The sequence below is a fragment of the Staurois parvus genome, unplaced genomic scaffold, assembly GCF_062004578.1.
Source record: "Staurois parvus isolate SC_StPar_1 unplaced genomic scaffold, SC_StPar_1.0 ptg000059l, whole genome shotgun sequence".
Classification (NCBI taxonomy): Eukaryota; Metazoa; Chordata; class Amphibia; order Anura; family Ranidae; genus Staurois; species Staurois parvus.
Genome location: NW_028317855.1, coordinates 12,936,916 through 12,956,426, shown reverse-complemented (window position 1 = coordinate 12,956,426; position 19,511 = coordinate 12,936,916). Strand labels below are relative to the sequence as shown.

The following is a 19,511-nucleotide window of genomic DNA, read 5'->3' as shown; positions in this document are numbered from 1 at the left end:
CTATCCAACTTGAAAAGTTTTGCCATTAGTTCTACTTTAAAGGCAGTCAGGAGAAATAGATATGTAAAATGAAACAAAGATTACACTCCACAGAGGTAACATTGGAATTACTCATGTATAAACCTTGAACCAAAAACAACTGAAAACTTAGACATACCTATACCTAAAGTATTTCTAAAGTCTAAAAGGTTTTTTTTTACCTAATGCAATTGCTGCATTGAGATAAAAACCACCCCACTACCTGTCTCACCAACCCCTATCCTTAAAAACTTACCTGGCTCCATGTCACTGCTTTAGTACTGTCTGCAGCTCCAGCATCGCTTCCTTCACTTCTTGCTTTTACATGAAAAACAGTGAAGCAGAGCCATAGACTCTTGCTGCCATCAGTCAACTTCCTGTGGGAATTGAGTGTGATTTGTGGCTTACTGGTGGTGTGTGGCTCTATGGAGGTGCACAGCCCGGCTCAAAAGCATGCTCGCACAGGTGCCACCTTAGCACCCTGCTTGATAAGGAGGCACCTGGAGTAGGGAAAAGATGGCAGCACGGGCAGGGGACTTTAGCAACCTCTCTGTGCAATATCACTGCACAGTGCAAGTATTTCTTAATTTTAAACCAAATATATAGACATTATCACTTTAATGTGGCAAAGTATAGCAACTTATAACAAATATTCAGCTATATTTTGTTCTGACTACTCTAAGCGGATAAAAAGGTCATGTGTGGTTGGTATGGATCACTGCATTGCACTGTTTTAATAAATGAACCTGTATCACTTGCCCTTTTAAATTAGCCTGTAGCTATTCATGTTGCACATTCAAGGCACAGTGAATATTGTAAAATATTCATAATTACTGTCCCATGCTTTCAACAAATATTATGTCACAAAAACATGAGTGCACATGAAAGTTTTACAACTTGTATTGTCGTCTAATGTTACCCATCAATAAAACACAAGAAATAGTGTACTGAAAAGCACAGAAATCCTTTTCTTTAACTTGTTAGACCTGTTATGGTTTATGAGCTTCTGATGTGAACACAGGCTGTCAAACAAATGACAAAAGAACTAGGAACCTATGGAAAGCAAACAACTAAGAAACTGGCCGACTGATCATATACCAAGGTGCAACACTTTATCCTAATCAAAAATTGAATCCTGAATAAAACAAGCAAGGAAAAAAATGGAGAGAATTTTAGCAATGCCACATTAACAAACAAAAGTATTTCAAAAATTATAACTCAAGTTAAATGAGAAGATGCAGTATTTCTGGTCAAAAGTTTAAAAACAAACAGTCATTCAGCATGCACATACACAACAAAAGACAATAGGTTCTTACCTATATCCCCAATAAACTCCAGTGAAGCTGTGTTAAAGGACAGAAAAATCACTCTATTTAGTTACTACTTGCGTTCCTTCTTGGAATGAACACAGTAATTTTACCAGTCGGAATTCTGCATTCTATTTTTATGATGTAATGTATACATTGTTACTTAGATGCTTTGTTAGATGTACATGAATACATTTGTCCAATTGAATGTCATTGTCCAGTTTACAGGTCTAATAATGTGAACTATGGCTTTCAGCAAAAGTAAGGCAGGGCAGGGGAAATACATTAAACAGAATTCTAGACAAGTCCCATCACCCATATACCCCACGGTAGGAACATTATGCAGAAGACTTCATACATAAAAAGAATAATCCTATGAGAGAGAAACAATGCAATGGATTTATTTTATCCAGTCTACAAAGCAAAAAAAAAAAACAAACAACTAACTGCATTTACCTTGCCTGAATGTAAAGTCAAAACATGTTTTAGTTTTTAGGTATTTTATGCACTATTTAAAACTATTGCTCTTCTTTGGGGCCTTATGCACACAGGAAAAAAAACAAAAAACAAAAAAAAACAAACTCATAGAAGCTGTCCTCCTGGCAACAGTGTTTTTGCAGAGAAAAAAGCCAGACACTTATAAAAGCATCAAACACTTTTACAAGCGTGGAGAGCTGATTCACACATATGCAGTGCAGATTGAAGCTCAGGCTTCACAGCTAATTGATATAGTAGTTGTTCACAGGTTCATGTCAGGTTTACATCAGGTTTAGGACAGGATCTTATCTTGTTCACACATATGCGGTTTAGAAACGGTTCCCATAGAAATCAATAGCCTGTAATCCACACCTGAACCGGAGGTACTGCTCAGAAATCGGACATGACTCTTTAAAACCACACAAACTGCACCGGCAGTGCACCAGACATATGTGAACAAGCACCATAGGAAGCAATGTTTTTTCACGTCATGTGGATTGGATGCAGTTCAAAACGCACGCAATCTGCATATATGTGAATGGGCACTGCGGCACGTTTACAAGCATCAAGTGCTTGGGCATTACGTCATTTAATTGGCCAGAATGAGACCTGATTCACAGACATGCGGTGCGGACATATGTGAAAAGGCACCACAGGAAACAATGTTATTTCACATGTAATGCGGATTGATTGCAGTTCAAACCGCATCCAATCCGCATATATGTGAACAGGCACTAATAATTTATTCTGGCCACTGAAATTAATTAACGCTCAAACGCTAAACACACCTAGCGTTTAGATGAGTCAAGCATTTTTTTTTCTGCCAAAACACTGCTGCTTTAAGGCCTCATGCACACAGGGCATTTTTGCAGCCACGTTTTTTTTTTTTTCTTTCATTTACTGCTTACAAACGGCCCTCTATGTTATCCTTTGTGTCCATGCACACGGAGTTTTAGAAAGCAGATGTAGCATCCAGGAGCAGCAGCATTTTGGCAGAAAAAACGCTTGACGCAGCTTGAGTGTGAATTCACTTCAATGGCCAGAATAAATTATCATTCTGGCCAATGAAATGAAGCAACGCTTAAGTGCTTGACGTGATACTTTTACAAGCGTCAGGCGTTTTGTCTGCAAAAAATGCTGCTGTCGGGAGGACAGCTTCTAGGAGAGTTTTTTTTTTACGTCCTGTGTGCATGAGGCCTTATGAAGACCCGTCCCTTTGGAAAATATTTTTTTTACTTCCTGTCCAGGAGACAATATAAGAAGCGAGGAAATCTCTCCAAAGTATGGGGAAATACCGTTTAGTCAGCTGTTGCCGAACAAGTGTCCCCATTTGAAGGTCTAGTAACAAGTTTTTGGATTTTTTCCCCACCCTCTCAGTCTTAGCAACAGTGGTCATCAGGACAAATACAGAAAGCAGATCTCACCAATGGGAACACACAAAGCAATAAAAATTTAAAAACTTGAGAACTTTTTTAACCATTCAATTCTTTTTCCCAAAACAAAAAAATGCTTTGGCTTTGTATACGATTTTACACACAGTTATGGTTGTTTTCTAGCACTCTAATTATGATGCCCCTTGCAATTAAATTAAATGTTAATTTTTTCACTTTTTAAAGAGGTTCTAAATGGTTTTTTTAACTTAATGCATTCCCTGCATTAAAGAAGAACCCTAGGAAAGGCAAGCGAAAAAAAAAAAATCACCCATTAGTACAGCACCCTACACAAAACCCTAAACAGTTCTCTCTCGCTGCGTTAAAAGGAAACTACAGTTCCCATCAACAACAGGGAATTGCAGTGAATGTGGGCAGGTACACTAGGCCTGAATGTGTGACAGTCTCGCTCTGCACCACCACAGCAAGTAGGGCTGAATTACATCGCTGCTTCCAGGGGAAAGAACTACAGAAGGGATGTGTCAAGACCAGTGGGTGGGGAATAGGCGGCATAGCCGCCACTGGTCTTACAAACAAGAAAGCACACAACTAACAGTTTGATTTGAAAATGAAAAGGCTATTTCAGATCAACTAATGAATGAACCAGAAGATTAGGTATTTTTATAGTGCCGCGCTCCTATTTATGTGCATATATATATCTCTATATCCAATCTGTTCTCATTCTAATTAAATTAATAAATCAAATGTAAATCATGGTGATAAGTGATATTCCATAAACTAATATAACTGAATAATTACCAATATATTGCCAATACACACATAAAACACCTAAATTCATGTGATAAATATTAATCAATATAGAACCTTAATTAAATGTGAATAATAAATAAATAAATGAATGTAATATAGGTATAAATATAATTAGTGCCACTCTAATTATATGTGATCAATCCAGCAATATTTGTGCAAGAACATATTTCAATGTGCACGTGCATTAATATAATACATAAATAAATAAAGTCTTTGTAAACAAGTGCCAAAGTGCAGGTGATTCCCTCTCGCCAGGTGCCTTGTGGTCTCCCTATGCGCTCACCTTTATGTTTGCCTGAATAAATTCAGGCAAATAGACTTTTTGATCCTTCCAGGATCGGTGGGTTAATGCTCTGTGTTTAGATGTGCCAAGGTGTGGATGTAGGTACTCCTGTACTCTCCTCTTTCTCCTTTTGCAACTGCTCATACACCGATATTAAGACCAGCTCTATCTCCTTATTCCCCTTCAGGGGTCATCTCCTTCTCATTTCCTCCTTTCACCAATGTGGAATTTAAGGGTCAGATGTAGAGAAAAGAGAAAGCAGACAATGGTGCCTTATCCTTTTAAATAGTGGAAATTTATTTCTGCCTGTAGCGATATTACACAGCGATATACAGTTCCTTGGTGGTCCAGGGCAGCATAAATATCACAGTCAATAGTGGGTGAGCAATCCTCTACCTCTGCTCTCCCTCCCTGCTTGCCTCTGTCTGCGTTGGAATCGCCGATCCTCTCCGCTACAACGTCGTGACGTCAGAGCCCCTCCCCTACGTGTTGCATCACAGGGTCACGTGACTTCATCAGGGGGATAATGATTGGATCCAATAAATATTGATATTTATGCTGCCCTGGACCACCAAGGAACTGTATATCGCTGTGTAATATCGCTACAGGCAGAAATAAATTTCCACTATTTAAAAGGATAAGGCACCATTGTCTGCTTTCTCTTTTCTCTACATCTGACCCTTAAATTCCACATTGGTGAAAGGAGGAAATGAGAAGGAGATGACCCCTGAAGGGGAATAAGGAGATAGAGCTGGTCTTAATATCGGTGTATGAGCAGTTGCAAAAGGAGAAAGAGGAGAGTACAGGAGTACCTACATCCACACCTTGGCACATCTAAACACAGAGCATTAACCCACCGATCCTGGAAGGATCAAAAAGTCTATTTGCCTGAATTTATTCAGGCAAACATAAAGGTGAGCGCATAGGGAGACCACAAGGCACCTGGCGAGAGGGAATCACCTGCACTTTGGCACTTGTTTACAAAGACTTTATTTATTTATGTATTATATTAATGCACGTGCACATTGAAATATGTTCTTGCACAAATATTGCTGGATTGATCACATATAATTAGAGTGGCACTAATTATATTTATACCTATATTACATTCATTTATTTATTTATTATTCACATTTAATTAAGGTTCTATATTGATTAATATTTATCACATGAATTTAGGTTATGTGTGTATTGGCAATATATTGGTAATTATTCAGTTATATTAGTTTATGGAATATCACTTATCACCATGATTTACATTTGATTTATTAATTAATTAGAATGAGAACAGATTGGATATAGAGATATATATGCACATAAATAGGAGCGCGGCACTATAAAAATACCTAATATACTGATTTTACACTACCAAGTGAGTTTGTGTAAGTGCCAGCGCACCAAACACATAAGACTAGTAAATTATTATTTAACACCCACTGAATGCCTCATTCATAATAGCTCACAAGGATTCACTATATATGAACCAGAAGATTGATGACATATTCTGTAAAGGTAGGAAATCAGCAACAAGGTAAATAACCTTCTGTGTGCCTAATTGAATGACATGCATGGAGGGTCAGGGTTGCGCTTTTTGCTAAAAGAAAGGCAAGTAGAAATTTTTTTTAAAAATGTAAAAAGCACACTTACAACATGGTTGAACTAAATGGACTTTTTTCGGCCAGATTAACTATGTAATAAAACACTGCCATATTTGTGTAGAGAAGGGGAGGAGGGGGAGAACTTGACATAGAGGGTAAAGATCTGCTTTAAAAACAGATAGCTGTAAAACAAGCCCACACTTGCCTATGTAGCTACAGAACTGTGGAGTAATTCATCCTCAAAGTTTACAGCAGGAAGTAGTTTCAGTTTAATTTCAGCAGTGTAGCTCATTCTGCCCCACTCCACCCAAAATACCACCCTTTCCAGCAATTATTTCACAGCCTTCCAGCCAATACAAGCATAGAGCAGGTGCTCTGGAAATGGGAGCACAAAGTGCTTAGCACAACTTTAGTGCTACTTTTGTGAACTTTAACATGGATTGTTCCACACGCTGTCTGCTGCTACAGGCCACTAAAGGATTGCCTAAAAGCTTACTTTCTGTTTATTAAGAATATAGCAATATTTAAATGCACATATTCAAAGCTTCAACCCCTGTAATTCAACTATCGAACACCAAACATTTAGTGAGCAGTAGATGTATTGCCACTCAGCAGAGACTGACAGCAGGCAAAGAAGTCATAGCCTCCTACTTGGGAACTTGGGCCTAAGATCCAAAAAAGGCGCAGATAGAATCAATCTAAAAGCTGAAGTTAGTTTTTTGAGATACTGCACCAAAACACTATAGTTATGTGTAATGATATGTATTCCCTTACCTGCAGGCAGCTGCTTTTGGTTAAAATCTTTCATGCATTCCCTCCTTCATAGCTGCCGGATAATGTCCTGAGATGCTGTCTTCTGGCAATGTGAGAGGTAACACCAGCTATTGCAAAACGTTTCACTGCTTACCCACCCCCTTCTGCCCTTTCCGCCATTCATATTGCTCTTACTACTACTCACACAATGCACTGCAATTCTGTGACTGGAGGAGGAGCAGTTAAATGCCAGGATCTCCACCACAATGTGATGCAAAAATAGCAGAATAGGGCAAGTGGCGCAACTTTTCTCAGTAGTAGCATCGGTTGTTAAATCTCTTACAGACTATGAAAGAGGCATGGCGAGGAAGATTATTTTTAACATAAGCAGCCACCTGCAGTTAATGTGGTAGACATTTCACATAAATAATCTGTTTGGTGCTGTATCCCCCCTTAAAAAAAAAAAAAATAATCTAAACTTCAGCTTTAAAGACTTACACAGGCATGTGCCACAAAGTTCCTGCATTTCAGCTATGTTGTTAAATTAGAAATGTTAGCACCTGGTTAAGTGCAAATGTTCTTCAATCAGAATGTCAAAAATATACAGAATTAAAACTAGATTTCCTATCAGACCTTGTGTTATTATTTTAAATCACTCCCCTCTCCACCTGTGATCATTCTGGTTCATGAGAGCGATTTTGGTGCCCACTGTTTATCACACAGCATTCTGACAATCAGCTCCTAGTAATTGTGACTTTTGGATGGCTAATGGGCATTACCAGGAGCACAGTATACTTGCTCAGCACCCAACACCGTCAATGAGTGCTGCAAAAGAAATGCCCTCATCCTTTAGCCAAACATGGCACTTGCACAAACACTGCTGGGATTTGTATACCAGTAGTAGAGCAATATTGGTATTCTACAGCTGCTACATTTCCCCTACCATCAGTCAGCATAGCCTCTGTAATATTACAGTAACACAACTCAGCATTGGTTTCTTCACAATGAGAGCTGTGAAAATGTGGAATAGACTTCCTCAAGAGTTGGTTCTGGTCAGCTTAGTGGATTGCTTTAAAAAAAGGCCTGGATTCTTTCTTGGATACACAGAACATAACTGGATACTAACATTTATGGGTAAAGTTGATCCAGGGAATATCCCATTACCTCTCAGGGGATCAGGATGGAATTTTTTACCCAGCAGGAGCAAATTAGATCATGCTTTGCTGGGTTTTTTGCCTTCCTCTGGATCAACTGTGGGTGTAGGATAACTTTTTTTTTATATGGTTGAACTGGATGGACTTTTGTCTTTTTTCAGGCAGACTAACTATGTAACTTTGTGTTGGAGAAAATAATTGCTGTAGGGTACAGAAAAGAGCAGTCTACTTTAGATTAAAAGGATTTACTTACTGTAAAATCCTTTTCTTGGAGTTCATTAAGGGACAGGATTCTGTTATTCAGAGACAATTGGGATATATTGTTGCTTACAGGAGGAATGGGACAATGACATGCTAAAATTCCATTGGCCAGGTAGGTGTACACCTTCCCACTCCCAGCAGGTTTCAGTTTGGTAAAAAAAAAGCAACATGAATAAAATTACAAACAGTGTGCAACCTAAATAAACTCCAAAAAATGGATGTAATGGTTCAGAACAAAAATCCTGTTTTCTCTCTTGTTAATTAAGGGACACAGGATTCAGTTATTCAGACAATTAGGATGTCCATAAGCAATCAAACTGAGGGTTAATATCAAAACATTAACAGGCCCACATAACAAAATAGGACAGCCTGCAGCTGAAAGAACTGATGCCCGAAACTTGGATCCAATTGTTAGGATCTTCAAAAGACAGCGGGGAGGAAGGATTTCTTTAACCGTTGGATTTCTGAGTCACCAGGCCAGAGATAACCTGGTCTTCAATGTCAGTTTGTCTGGACACTGAACCAATTTGTCCCATGATGACAAAATGTTGTGTTATAGGGGTCTGGAGTGGAACTGAGAAAAGCCCTCAAAGATGACCACCATCAATCCCTGTACTCGCATGCACCATTGGATGGCACTTGGACTGTAGAGTGAGTCTGGGAGCGGAGAGTTAATTTTTTTGGTGGAACTAAAACTCTGGCTTGAGCTGTGTCTAGGATGAGACAGATCAGGCCTGCAGGTGTGTCACAATAGGAAGCGGCTTCCTATGGCAGCGATGGACCAGAGAACAGCAGGATTGGGGTTGCTCTGTACACAACCATTGCAAAGAGAAGGCCTCCCAGGGATCACAAGATAGTAACCATACTAGTAGAAACATCAGGCTGTTAAATTTGCATCAGTAACAGACAGGGTATCTAAGTCTGGGAACCATTGCAGTTGCCTGCAGCTCTACAGAAGCAAAATCAACTGTCAAGGATTAGACACTGCCTCCCCAAAAGGCTCAGATACAAATTCTGAAGGGGAAGGTGTAAAGTATGCTTACATCTGCATTACAATTCAGCAATCAAAACTGCAACTTGGCCCATAAGGCTCTGTTCACACTTGGACAAAGTCACATGACAAGTCACAGCCAATTGTTTTTAACGGCACCCATTTGGATCTATGAGACTTAAAGTCACAGTGACTTTGAAAACGTTCCTGCACTACTTTGTTGCAACTTTGATGCGACCTGAGTGCAAGAGTGTAAAGTCGTATCAAGGTCACAATAAAAGTTACACTGGATATCGTGTCACTTTGTAGTTGCACAAAAAAGTGAAAAGAGCCTTAAAATCAGCAAAGCTGTAGTGAACGCTTTTCTGCATTAGCAGAGGAGGGGACAACACCTGACAGTGCCAAGAAAGACAAAAGGAGTGTATTGACCAAAGCAAGGGACAATGATCCAGTCTATCAGTGTCATGTCCCAGAAGAGGGACGTTGCAGGTTGCACAGGAATCGAGAGACCTGACGCAGTGAGACTCCTCTCTTTGAATTTAACATGTTGCACTGTTTAACAGAGACCATTTTATTGAGACCACCACCAAAAGTATTCACAAGCAGCTGTTGAAGGTAGGAGAGGTTCAAATGGCCAAAATTTACTAGTCAATGTAGGCAGCATCAAGGACTAACCAAGGTAAAACTGTGTACCTTGCAAATAAAAGCAGCGGTGGGAGGGTGCAAGGAAGGAAGGCAGAAACAGAGCATGGAGTGTGCGCCACACTGCTGCACTTAATTCCCAGCATGGTAACATTTTCCGTAGAAACCAACAGAAAAGCAGTTCCAATAAATATAGTATCCTCTGATGCTCAGCCCACACAGTGTACTCATTAAAGAGTCTTCAGAGACTAGGTCATGGCCCAGGACCTCAAAAGTGCTCATCAAACAACAATATACGGAGGTCTGGAAAGTGCCACAAGCAGAGCCAAGTGCCCAAAGGTCATATTCCAGTGACGCATTGTGATCTTCAGTCCAGTGGAGTGCAAGTATGACCTCCAAAGCTAAGGATACGCTGATCCAGGTAGCTACCTAAAGAGGCCAGCTTAACATGCATGTTGACAGTCTTAAACTGAAGGAAAAAAATATTGAAAAAGAGAAAATGGCTAGAAATTTAGTTAGACATCCATTCACATAGGACACTAGCAAAAAAAATTGAAGCATGATAGGAGTGGGAGAGGCTATACCTGGCTTTTTGTTTGCCAGTGTCCAATTCCTCCTGTAGAAAGCAGTATAACTTAGCGGTATTTAAAAAAGTAACCGTGTCTTTTAATTAACAAGCAAGAAATGTAGTTTGGAGAATGCCCAAAGTTTGTAGTTTTAGTGTGACAATAAGGCTGGGTTCACACTGATGCACATGTTTTTGGCAAGTACTAAAAAGTCTTGCATGCCGCATCTTTGGTACGCTTTCAGAAAATGCAGCAAAATGTGCAACCTAATAGAAGTCAATGGGACCGTGGCTAAAAATGCTGATGAAACACCCAGAAACCACATACACCCGCACTGTGTTCAAAACGCAGTGCACCAGTGTGAACCTGCTCTAAGTGAGCAGATTGTGTGTCAAAAATATATTCCTATTACAAACACTTGCACCATTTAGGGGACATTCATTAACCAATGGTCAGGGATTTTTCTAGCTCTTGGTCTTAACCATATCTTCAGTGCTCTTTATAAGTCAGACAAGAAACAGCGGTGGGTTGCAATGATGCAGAGTACAGGAAGGAGGTCTAAAGCAGATAACGGTCTATGGGAAAGTGAAGGTAAACAGTACATACTTAAAAAGTCTTTTATACAGTTTACAGTAACTTACTGCACCATAAAATGTTATTAACTAAACCTCAGTGACAAAATTCAACATGAAAGATTGTATGCCTGACTTTGGACCAGATTACAGTAAACTAATACATATGTCTACTCTAAAACTTTGATATGCAAATTCAAACACCAGACATAAGGATGTCTTACCTGTTGCCATTTCTGCTGTAGAAAGGTGTCCTTAACATACAAATATTTGCTCATCTGGTCCAATACACCCTGATAGTAAACCATGGCAGAATCGTAGTTGCCCAGAAGAGCATATTCACGTGCCAGTTTCACATTCTCGCTTATCATAAGTAGACTCATTCTGATAAGTGAAAAAAAAAAAAAAAAAAAAAAAAAAAAAAAAGACAAAAACAATATCATTGTAACTTTTCTCTAAGACCTAATAAACAAATTGATATATTATACACACTATGATCCCACCAGTTAATTAGAATATCAGCTTACAATTAAGATAAACACCATCACTTACTACATAATAGCAAACTTTTGGAAAGTATCCGAACCAGATCGCTGGTGCCATGCAGGACTCAGTCAGTTTGATTGATTGATCTGTCTGTCCATACATCGTACATTATGCAGGCAGGCTCACTCTTATAGGAAGAATCAATGAACTACCAGAGCGCTCAATAGCGCTGTGGTGATTTATTGAGAACTACAAGCTACATGTCAGTACTCAGTTGATTCATTCATGGAATTCTGTGAATGGATGACGCTGCCATTTGGGTGAACCCCGGCACAGCCGGGTTCTTTTCAAAAGTGATAGCTAGTACAGGGAACTTCTCCCTATATTGCTGTCACCCTGAGGGATCAGATCGGCAAGCTGCTTGAGGAGCGGAAAAATGTCACGTTTAACCTTAAAAACGGATGGAACATGTGACATGTTCCCAAAGATGAACTTATCCTTTAACCCTTTCGCTGCCAGAGCCCTTATTGCACGTTCAAGAAAAAAATAAAATATTTGGCTGAAGATTACACAAAACCCCCAAAACATTATATATTTTTTGAAAGCAGACACCCTAAAGAATAAAATAGTGTTCGTTCCAATTTTTTGTCACACGATATTACCACAAAGGTCTAGGAAACACAAAACTTCAGTAAAAAACACACTTAAGTTAATTTTAGGGCAAAAAATTACCCATTTTGTTAATAAAATCTAAAAGATGAGGTTGCACAAAGTATATAGATACCCAACATGTCAAATCTTAAATTTGCATGCGCTCATGAATTGGTGACAAACTTTAGTGCCATATATATATATATATTTTTTTTTTTTTCTTTAATACAGGTGCCACTTTTAAAGCCCCTTATAGGACATCAGTTTAGTGTTACGGAGGAGTTCTGGTGCTAGGATTATTGCTCTCATTTTGGCATGCGTGGCAACACGTAACATATCGTAATTGACATTTTCATGTGTAGGTGCCCAAACGTGTGCGTTTACACATTCTTACATGCCTATACAAGGAGGGCCTCAAAATTTTCGAGGGGGGGAATTTTATATGCTTAGGTGTAACATAGGGAGAGGGAAAGGGATAATATATATAATACATATACCCAGAACTAGGCTATATAGTGTATTTGAACTAGGAGTCAGACAAGCTATAGAAGGGTAGGGGGGAGGGGAATATAAATCTTTTATATCAAAATAGTATGAAAAGCTGAGACTTTTTGGCACGTATATAATAATTTTAAATATATTGCACAATACTGGTAGACTAAGTTTTAATTGCATTAAATTGTAAAGCCTTATATTGCCTCTAGTCTATCAGCCTCCAGCTTCTCTGGGTTCATATGCTGATCTTCCCTGCACACAGCCCTAAATGTGATTATAAACATTGGATTTTTTTTTCTAAAACAACAAACTTGTCTCCCTCCTAGATTGTAAGCTCGAAAGAGCAGGACCCTCGAACCCTCATGTATTGTATTGTTACTGTCTTCTCATGTTCTGTCCCCCTTGCTACTGTACAGCGCTGAGCAAACCCTTTGGCGCTATATAAATACTGTATAATAATAATATTTGCTGCTCTGTGCAACCTGCTGCTCTGAGCAGACCCGATTCTCCTCTTTTGGGGCCCCCCACTGGCGCTTCTGGCTCCTCCTGCCTTGAGAGTGCCCCTATAGAAAGTCACAAAAGTATAGTATAGAGTGTCCCTAAAGCAAGGGTAAAAAAAAAAAAAAAAAATTCTGCCTTTAGAATCTCTTTAACCGCTTACCCGCCGACGTATAGCAGATATACTGCTACACAGCGGCACGGGTGCGCAAAATCACGTATATATACATGCACGTGATTTTGCATTTCTGGGTAGGGGGCACGTGAGCTGCACCCTACCCATGCCACCATTCGCGGCCGCGGAGGTCAATCACTGGGCCCCGGCCGATGATTACTGATGGGGAGAAAGACTGCTTTGTTTACATTCTTCCTGTCAGTACGGGCGCACAGCCATCCCAATCAGTGTGCTTAGAGTGAAGAACACACCCCGCCCCCTAGTAAAACAGTCCCTACACAGTTAACAATTTGATTGCCCCTCACATTAACTCCTTCATGCCAAGTCTCATTATCACTGGTCACTGTAGTGGTGTCATTGGGGATGTCAGTCACACCAAGTTAGCTCCCTCCCCAGTGTCAGAATGCCTGCCGCAGTCCCGCTAAAAAGTCGCTGATTGTCACCATTACTAGTAGGGGAAAAAAAAAAATCCCAGTATCTATACCGCCATTTGTAAATGCTATAACTTTCACTTAACCAACTAAGTTACACGTATTGGGAATTTTTTTTAGCAAAAGACATGTACTGAACATGTTTAATAGCAAAAAGTACAAAATATTGTTTTTTCCTCAAAATTGTTGGTCTTTTTTTTCTTACAGCGCAAAAAATAAAAAAACCGCACAGGCGATCAAATACCACCGAAAGAAAGCTCAGTTCGTGGGAAAGAGGACGTAAATTTCATCCGAGTGCGGCGTTGCATGATCACGCAATTGTCAGTTAAAGTAACAGCACCGTAACACAAAAAAATGGCCTGGTCAGGAAGGGGGGGGGGGGGGAATCTCTGGAGGGCAAGTGGTTAAATCACTTCCTTCTCCTGACCAGGACTACATGTCCCACAAGGCATTGTTCCTCATACATTCACAAGTTCTCTGGCACTTACTAACATGTATGGACAGTGTACATGTATGATAGATGTACGGAGTTGTATATGTGCTGTATTGTATTTTGACATGTAAACAAATAATGCATTCTGTATGCAGACCTATCAATGAAAACCGTTAACAACTATTTTCATAATCGTGTACAATTGAAAAATAAAAAAATGGCCTGGACTAGAAGGGGGTGAAACAGTCCTCTCTTGAAGTAGTTAAACTGAAACTTTAGTTCCAGTTTTAGTCATCCACAAATCACTCAGTGCTTTCTCTGTATCGTGGTAATGAAATCTATTCAAACTATATATCTATTATAAAAAAAAAAAAAACCAGCACAAACACTTGTACACAGAAAAAGGGCTTACACGTGACCTAAAATACCAGTATAATTATTCAAGCAATCATACAATTATAGGTATACTGAAGATCAAGATATGAAAGTAGCATGACAAGTAAAAGCAGTGCATGGAAATAATAAAGTCTTTGTTTGCATTACAGCACACTTGTAACTCCTTTATGCACCTCTCCCATCAAACATGCACGAACAGGATCAGGAAGGTATCCATACAGGATGCTTAGAATGATGCTGACCCACCTATGTAAAAGTAAACAGAAGAAAAGCGCGAGTGTCGACTATTACATCACGATTTACAGATATGGCTCTATTCATAAAGCCAAAAGCAATCTTATAAGGATTAAGTCTCTGCTAAAAGAATTCAGACATCCTCTTCATATCAGCTTTCTGAAAACCTGATTTACTATACTGCAGAATACTGTCAGTCTCAGACCTCTTTTAAAGAGAATTTGGGATGTGGAAAAAAAACAAATCATTTTTAAACTATTCCTAAGAGCAAAACTATTTTGTTTCCCGTTTTAGACAGAATGAATAGGGATCAGACCATCTACTAATTTTTATATTATGGTGTGCGTGTCCCCATTACGAGTATTTCTATTTGTCACATTTATAATTTTCACTCCATGAAAGAAAATCCAAACTTTTTCGTTGTCAATGCATTAGTATCACCTTGTGTCAAGAACTTCAGCATATTGCAACCTGCCTCTTCCATTAAATTCAACTGCAGCATGCCTAAAGTGTTTTGACACATTCAGAATACGTTTCAGACGAGTTCACTTCCCCTTACGAAAAAACCTGAAAACCAGTGGTGGCGTTTGGACAGAGATTAATGCTCTGTAACACCTTGAATGCAGGTTAGGGATATAGCCAAGTTAACCCTTGTTTGTTTATTTCTAACCCATGTGGAAGAGGCCTAATACAGAGAGCTTACTGATAGCAACAGGCAATTGTAGCCACATTAATGATGTGTAACAAAACCATTTAAAATTGTATGTATTGTTTCGTTTTTTTTGCACAAACCGCAACATTTTCTGAAAGTGCTTTTGACAGATCAGCCATCTTTTTCAGCAATCCCTGAAAGAAATCCAAGTTCTTTGCATGCATGTAATTTGTTCTTAAAGGTCACTAGAAAGGGTCAGGTAATGCCAGTATGAAAGATGGCGCTTCTGTACTAGCATCTGTGCTCAAGCACAGGCTGGCTGGTACGCGACCGCGTACATGAAAATGTGCACGATTACTATCCCTAGCGCCAAGCTGGAGGGCTGCACATTGCCAGTGCTGACTTGTCCTCAGCAGCAACCTATGTCCAATATTTCCTTATGGTCTTGCTGGTCTAGACCCAGTTTTTCCTGACTTGCTGTGGCAAACCCAAGCTTGCTTAATGACCACACTTCTAGAGTAAGATTTGCAGGCAGATCTGCTAATCTAATACCAACCCCAACTTGGAATCTGATCTCACACCTGCTACAGACTGAACCAGATTTGCCCACCAGCTGCTGACCCAGCCTACCTGACTCTGAATCAGGACTTGAGCTCCTGCACGTTTTCTGCCTACATGCAGCTCCACCTGCTCACCAGTCTGCTGATCCTGTATTCAGCCATCACAGGCTGCAACTCCAGGGACAGGTTCCCTGCCAGTCATCCTTGCAGATGTAGAGAGCTCACAATATGAACCTGTGGGTCTCATTTAGCTGTACCAGCATCCATCAGACCAGCAAGGCTTTCATGCAACTCCTTGCCCTTGTGGTACCAGTCTGTCTCATCAAGTGCCCTGGGCTGGAGATGCAAGAGGCCATTCTTATCTCATCAGGTTCCCTTGCCAGGTATGTGACAGTACAAGTCAGCCATACCAGAGCCTGACAGAGATGCCTCTCCACTGAAGGACACATGTTAACATCTTGCTGTGTTGGCTCAAGCGGTAAAGAACCTTCAGGGTGGTTACACTCAGCTGGAGGGATATATTAAGTCACTGTCCGCACTTGCCACATCACCTGGACCAGCTCCATGACAAGCAATCTCAGATTCACCCAAGACACCAGCTGGGACTACAATCATGATGTTACCACCTGAGCCAAAAAGGTACCTACTCTATTTTCAGGAAACCAAGGAAAATTCAGAGCCTGCCCAGAACTCGTCAGCTGCACATGAAGTAACCAAGGTGAAGTTCAACAATTTTCTTCTACAATGTGAACCACAGCTGTTCTCCACATGCTTCAGCAAGGCTGCTGGACAGTGGAGGACTATGTTACTGAGAAAAAGGACAGAAGCGCCTCTAAGTGAAAAAGGAGCGCACTTCCGCCTTCCACGGCCAGTGCATGCTCCGAAACGCGTCGCAGTGCACCCTGGGATCTGACGTCATCACGGCCACGCCGCCGCTACGTTCCAGCGTGCGTTCCATCTGGCTCTGAGGGAGGACGTGCACGCCGGCCGGCCTCACCGCTGTTCCCCTCCAGCCACCACGCTATTCCAGCCAAGAGCTGACCTCCCCACATCGCAGTAAGATGACGGCTCTTCACCCGGGTTACCACCCCACCGTTAACTATTGTTAACCACGGTTTTTAAGCTTATGATTATTTCACACATGTGAGTGTTTCTACATTTAGACTTGAATAAAAAGACTTATTGCACTCCTCTCCTTTTCTCATCTACAGAAGTTGCTACAGCTTATTTGGAAGCCTTGCCCTCAGTGCCACACGGAATCCTATGCTCTTCATACAGTAGCCACTAATACCACGATCACCCCATACTACCATTTCCCAGGACTTTGCAGTGTTTGCGCTGTTACAACCCTTCCTCATTTTTTCTGAGGACTATGTTACTGACTGTATGTACTGGAGCTTTGAAACCAGTTGGAACAATGCAGCCCTAAGCTATCAATTTCAGCTGGAATTTTGTGAAGTCTTATGGATAAACTTGCTTAAGTATGAGTCCCAGACTCTCTGGAAGAACGGATCTATGTGGCCATACAAACTGACAGGCATCTGAGAGAACAGAGCTGAAAGTTCTACCAGTCAGTCACATCCTATGTGAATGCTACCAAAAGTTCCAGGTCCTCAGGGGCCTGTTCCTGCAACTGCAGCCACACCACGTATAGAGGCACCTGAAGCTGTGCAAATAGGCTTTCTCCATACCTCATTATCCCTTGAAAAACGCTAATGCCATAAACAGAATAACCTCTGTTTATACTGTGGAGACAGTGCCAGTGATGGACCTCTCCTGCAAGTTCTGTAAGCATCTCTCTCACCTCTTGGCCAGTTATCTGTGCTCATTTGGCCTTTATAGCCCAGCAAGATACTACTTCAACCAAAGTCACAAAGACCTTTTGTTTAGTTTTTGATTGGTGTGCAATATTCTGCAGTGGTTCATCCAGCAAGGTTACAAGGTCATAGGAACAGGTCAACGTTTTTGCTGCCAGCAACAGGATCAGTAATGTGACACAACCCTTAATGTCTGTACACATAAAATAGTGTAGAAAATTCTACATACATAAACACCTGAACGGGTACCAGATATTGTTACATTCTGCAGAGCAGAAGATATGGCAATGACCATGATTTAAAAAGTTACAAACCAAGATGTAACAATTCAAGGTCCAGCCAGAGCATTTTTCACAATACAGGATTTGCTCATAAAGAAAGACTTCTAGCCTTAAAATGATGGGTCCAGGTTTGGTGTAAAAAAAAAAAAAAAAATTACATTTAGTTTCTCATTCCTAAATCACATTGGAAGAATACCGCTCAGGAACTGGCCAATAGTTATAGACTATTTTCAAGTTAAAAGATGCAGAAATGAGAGCTAGCATTTAATTGATATAGGGGCTCCAAGCCGGAGCTTTTCTCTTTCTTTCACTTACCAGCTGGGATCCATTTAAAGCAGCACTGATAACATTCTATCATCGAGACAGAAAGTAATGAGCAATTAAAAATGTTACCGTTGCTACTGGTTTAGAAGATGAGGAGACATCTTCCATTGGATCACCTGTTTCAGTGCCCACTGTCCATCAATGGATTTCCTCTTGCTCCTCATTTTGTATCCAGACAGGTAAGCTCTGGGAAATCCAAGCAGTGGAACACAGACCGTAAAAGGGGAAACAAAAATACACTTTAAAGAGACCACTTTTTATTGAGGAAAAGAACCATTCCCCTTTGCAATGTACATTGCAGGGATTAGAACAAATTTTGTTGTACATTCCGATTTTTTGTTATCCAAAAGAAACGGATGTCTGTTTGTTTTTCTGTCTCCTTGTGCAAAGTGAAAGGGAGTGACTCTTGTGTTATTGATCAGCTGCTGCACTTGCAGGATTCTAATGAGGAAAGTGGCAGGGTCTGAATCACTTTAGAATATTTCCCTTTGGGGAGTATCTTGCCACAAATGACATTTTTGTTGCAGAGGATGCCCAAAATCAGAATTGTATCTTAGTGCAGACTTCTGGGAAAATTAGTAAGCCAATCACACAAGCAGGAAATTACATTTATGGGGGGCGTTCTGTACACCATCTGCATACAGAATGTCTCCAGGCTTCCATATTGTGTTGAATTTTACAGAAAAGTACAGCAATGCAAATTGAAAAGGAAAGATCGTTTTTGATAATGCTATATTACAATATAGCTTGTATTGTGTTATAGATTTTTTTTATTTGCAAGTTTGTTTTCCACACAGGTGGAGTTTCCCTTTAGGGCTGACTATATTGCATTGTAATAATAATGATTGTTACCAGTAGGAGAACTGTTACTAATACTGACTAGAGAAACAACCCGATTCTGAATTGTCAGGTTTTTAGTGTAAAACAGGCAGAGGTTTAATTGTAATTGTATAGCATAAACAAGCATTTTTGGATGCTGGATGCGAATTGCCAGCATTTCATCTGGGAGTTGGAATTAAGTTTTCTGAAAATGGACTACAATGAGCACTTCAGAACAGTATTCGTCATACTGGCAAGGTGTGCTGTCTTCATGACCCTGTGATATAGAATATACACACACATAGCTGTCTGTGAGCACCACACTGCTAAAACACTCCACAACTTGTTCCCCAATTTTAAGTGAACTCTGTCAGGTACCTTTTGGCTCTGTTTACACAGTACCAGAGAGCTGCCAGAAATAGCTGCAGAAGGGGGC

At 40.2% G+C, this 19,511-nt stretch overlaps 1 protein-coding gene across 2 annotated transcripts in view; it reads right to left on the bottom strand.

Moving 5' to 3' along the window:
• KATNA1 (katanin catalytic subunit A1) overlaps positions 1-19,511 on the bottom strand; it is a 71,264-nt gene that overhangs the window by 36,720 nt on the left and 15,033 nt on the right. The window contains exons 1-2 of one of the 2 annotated variants that reach the window (XM_089668618.1): positions 11,048-11,182; positions 1,335-1,361 (exon numbers count right to left, since the gene is read on the bottom strand). Coding sequence is in view for 1 of the 2 variants with exons in the window: in XM_089668617.1 (XP_089524743.1) it covers positions 11,048-11,206 (159 nt within the window). In the remaining variant the exon portion in view is untranslated. Of the gene's footprint in view, positions 1-1,334; positions 1,362-11,047; positions 11,208-19,511 lie in introns of those variants that run through there. The other variant, XM_089668617.1, reaches the window with a different exon arrangement.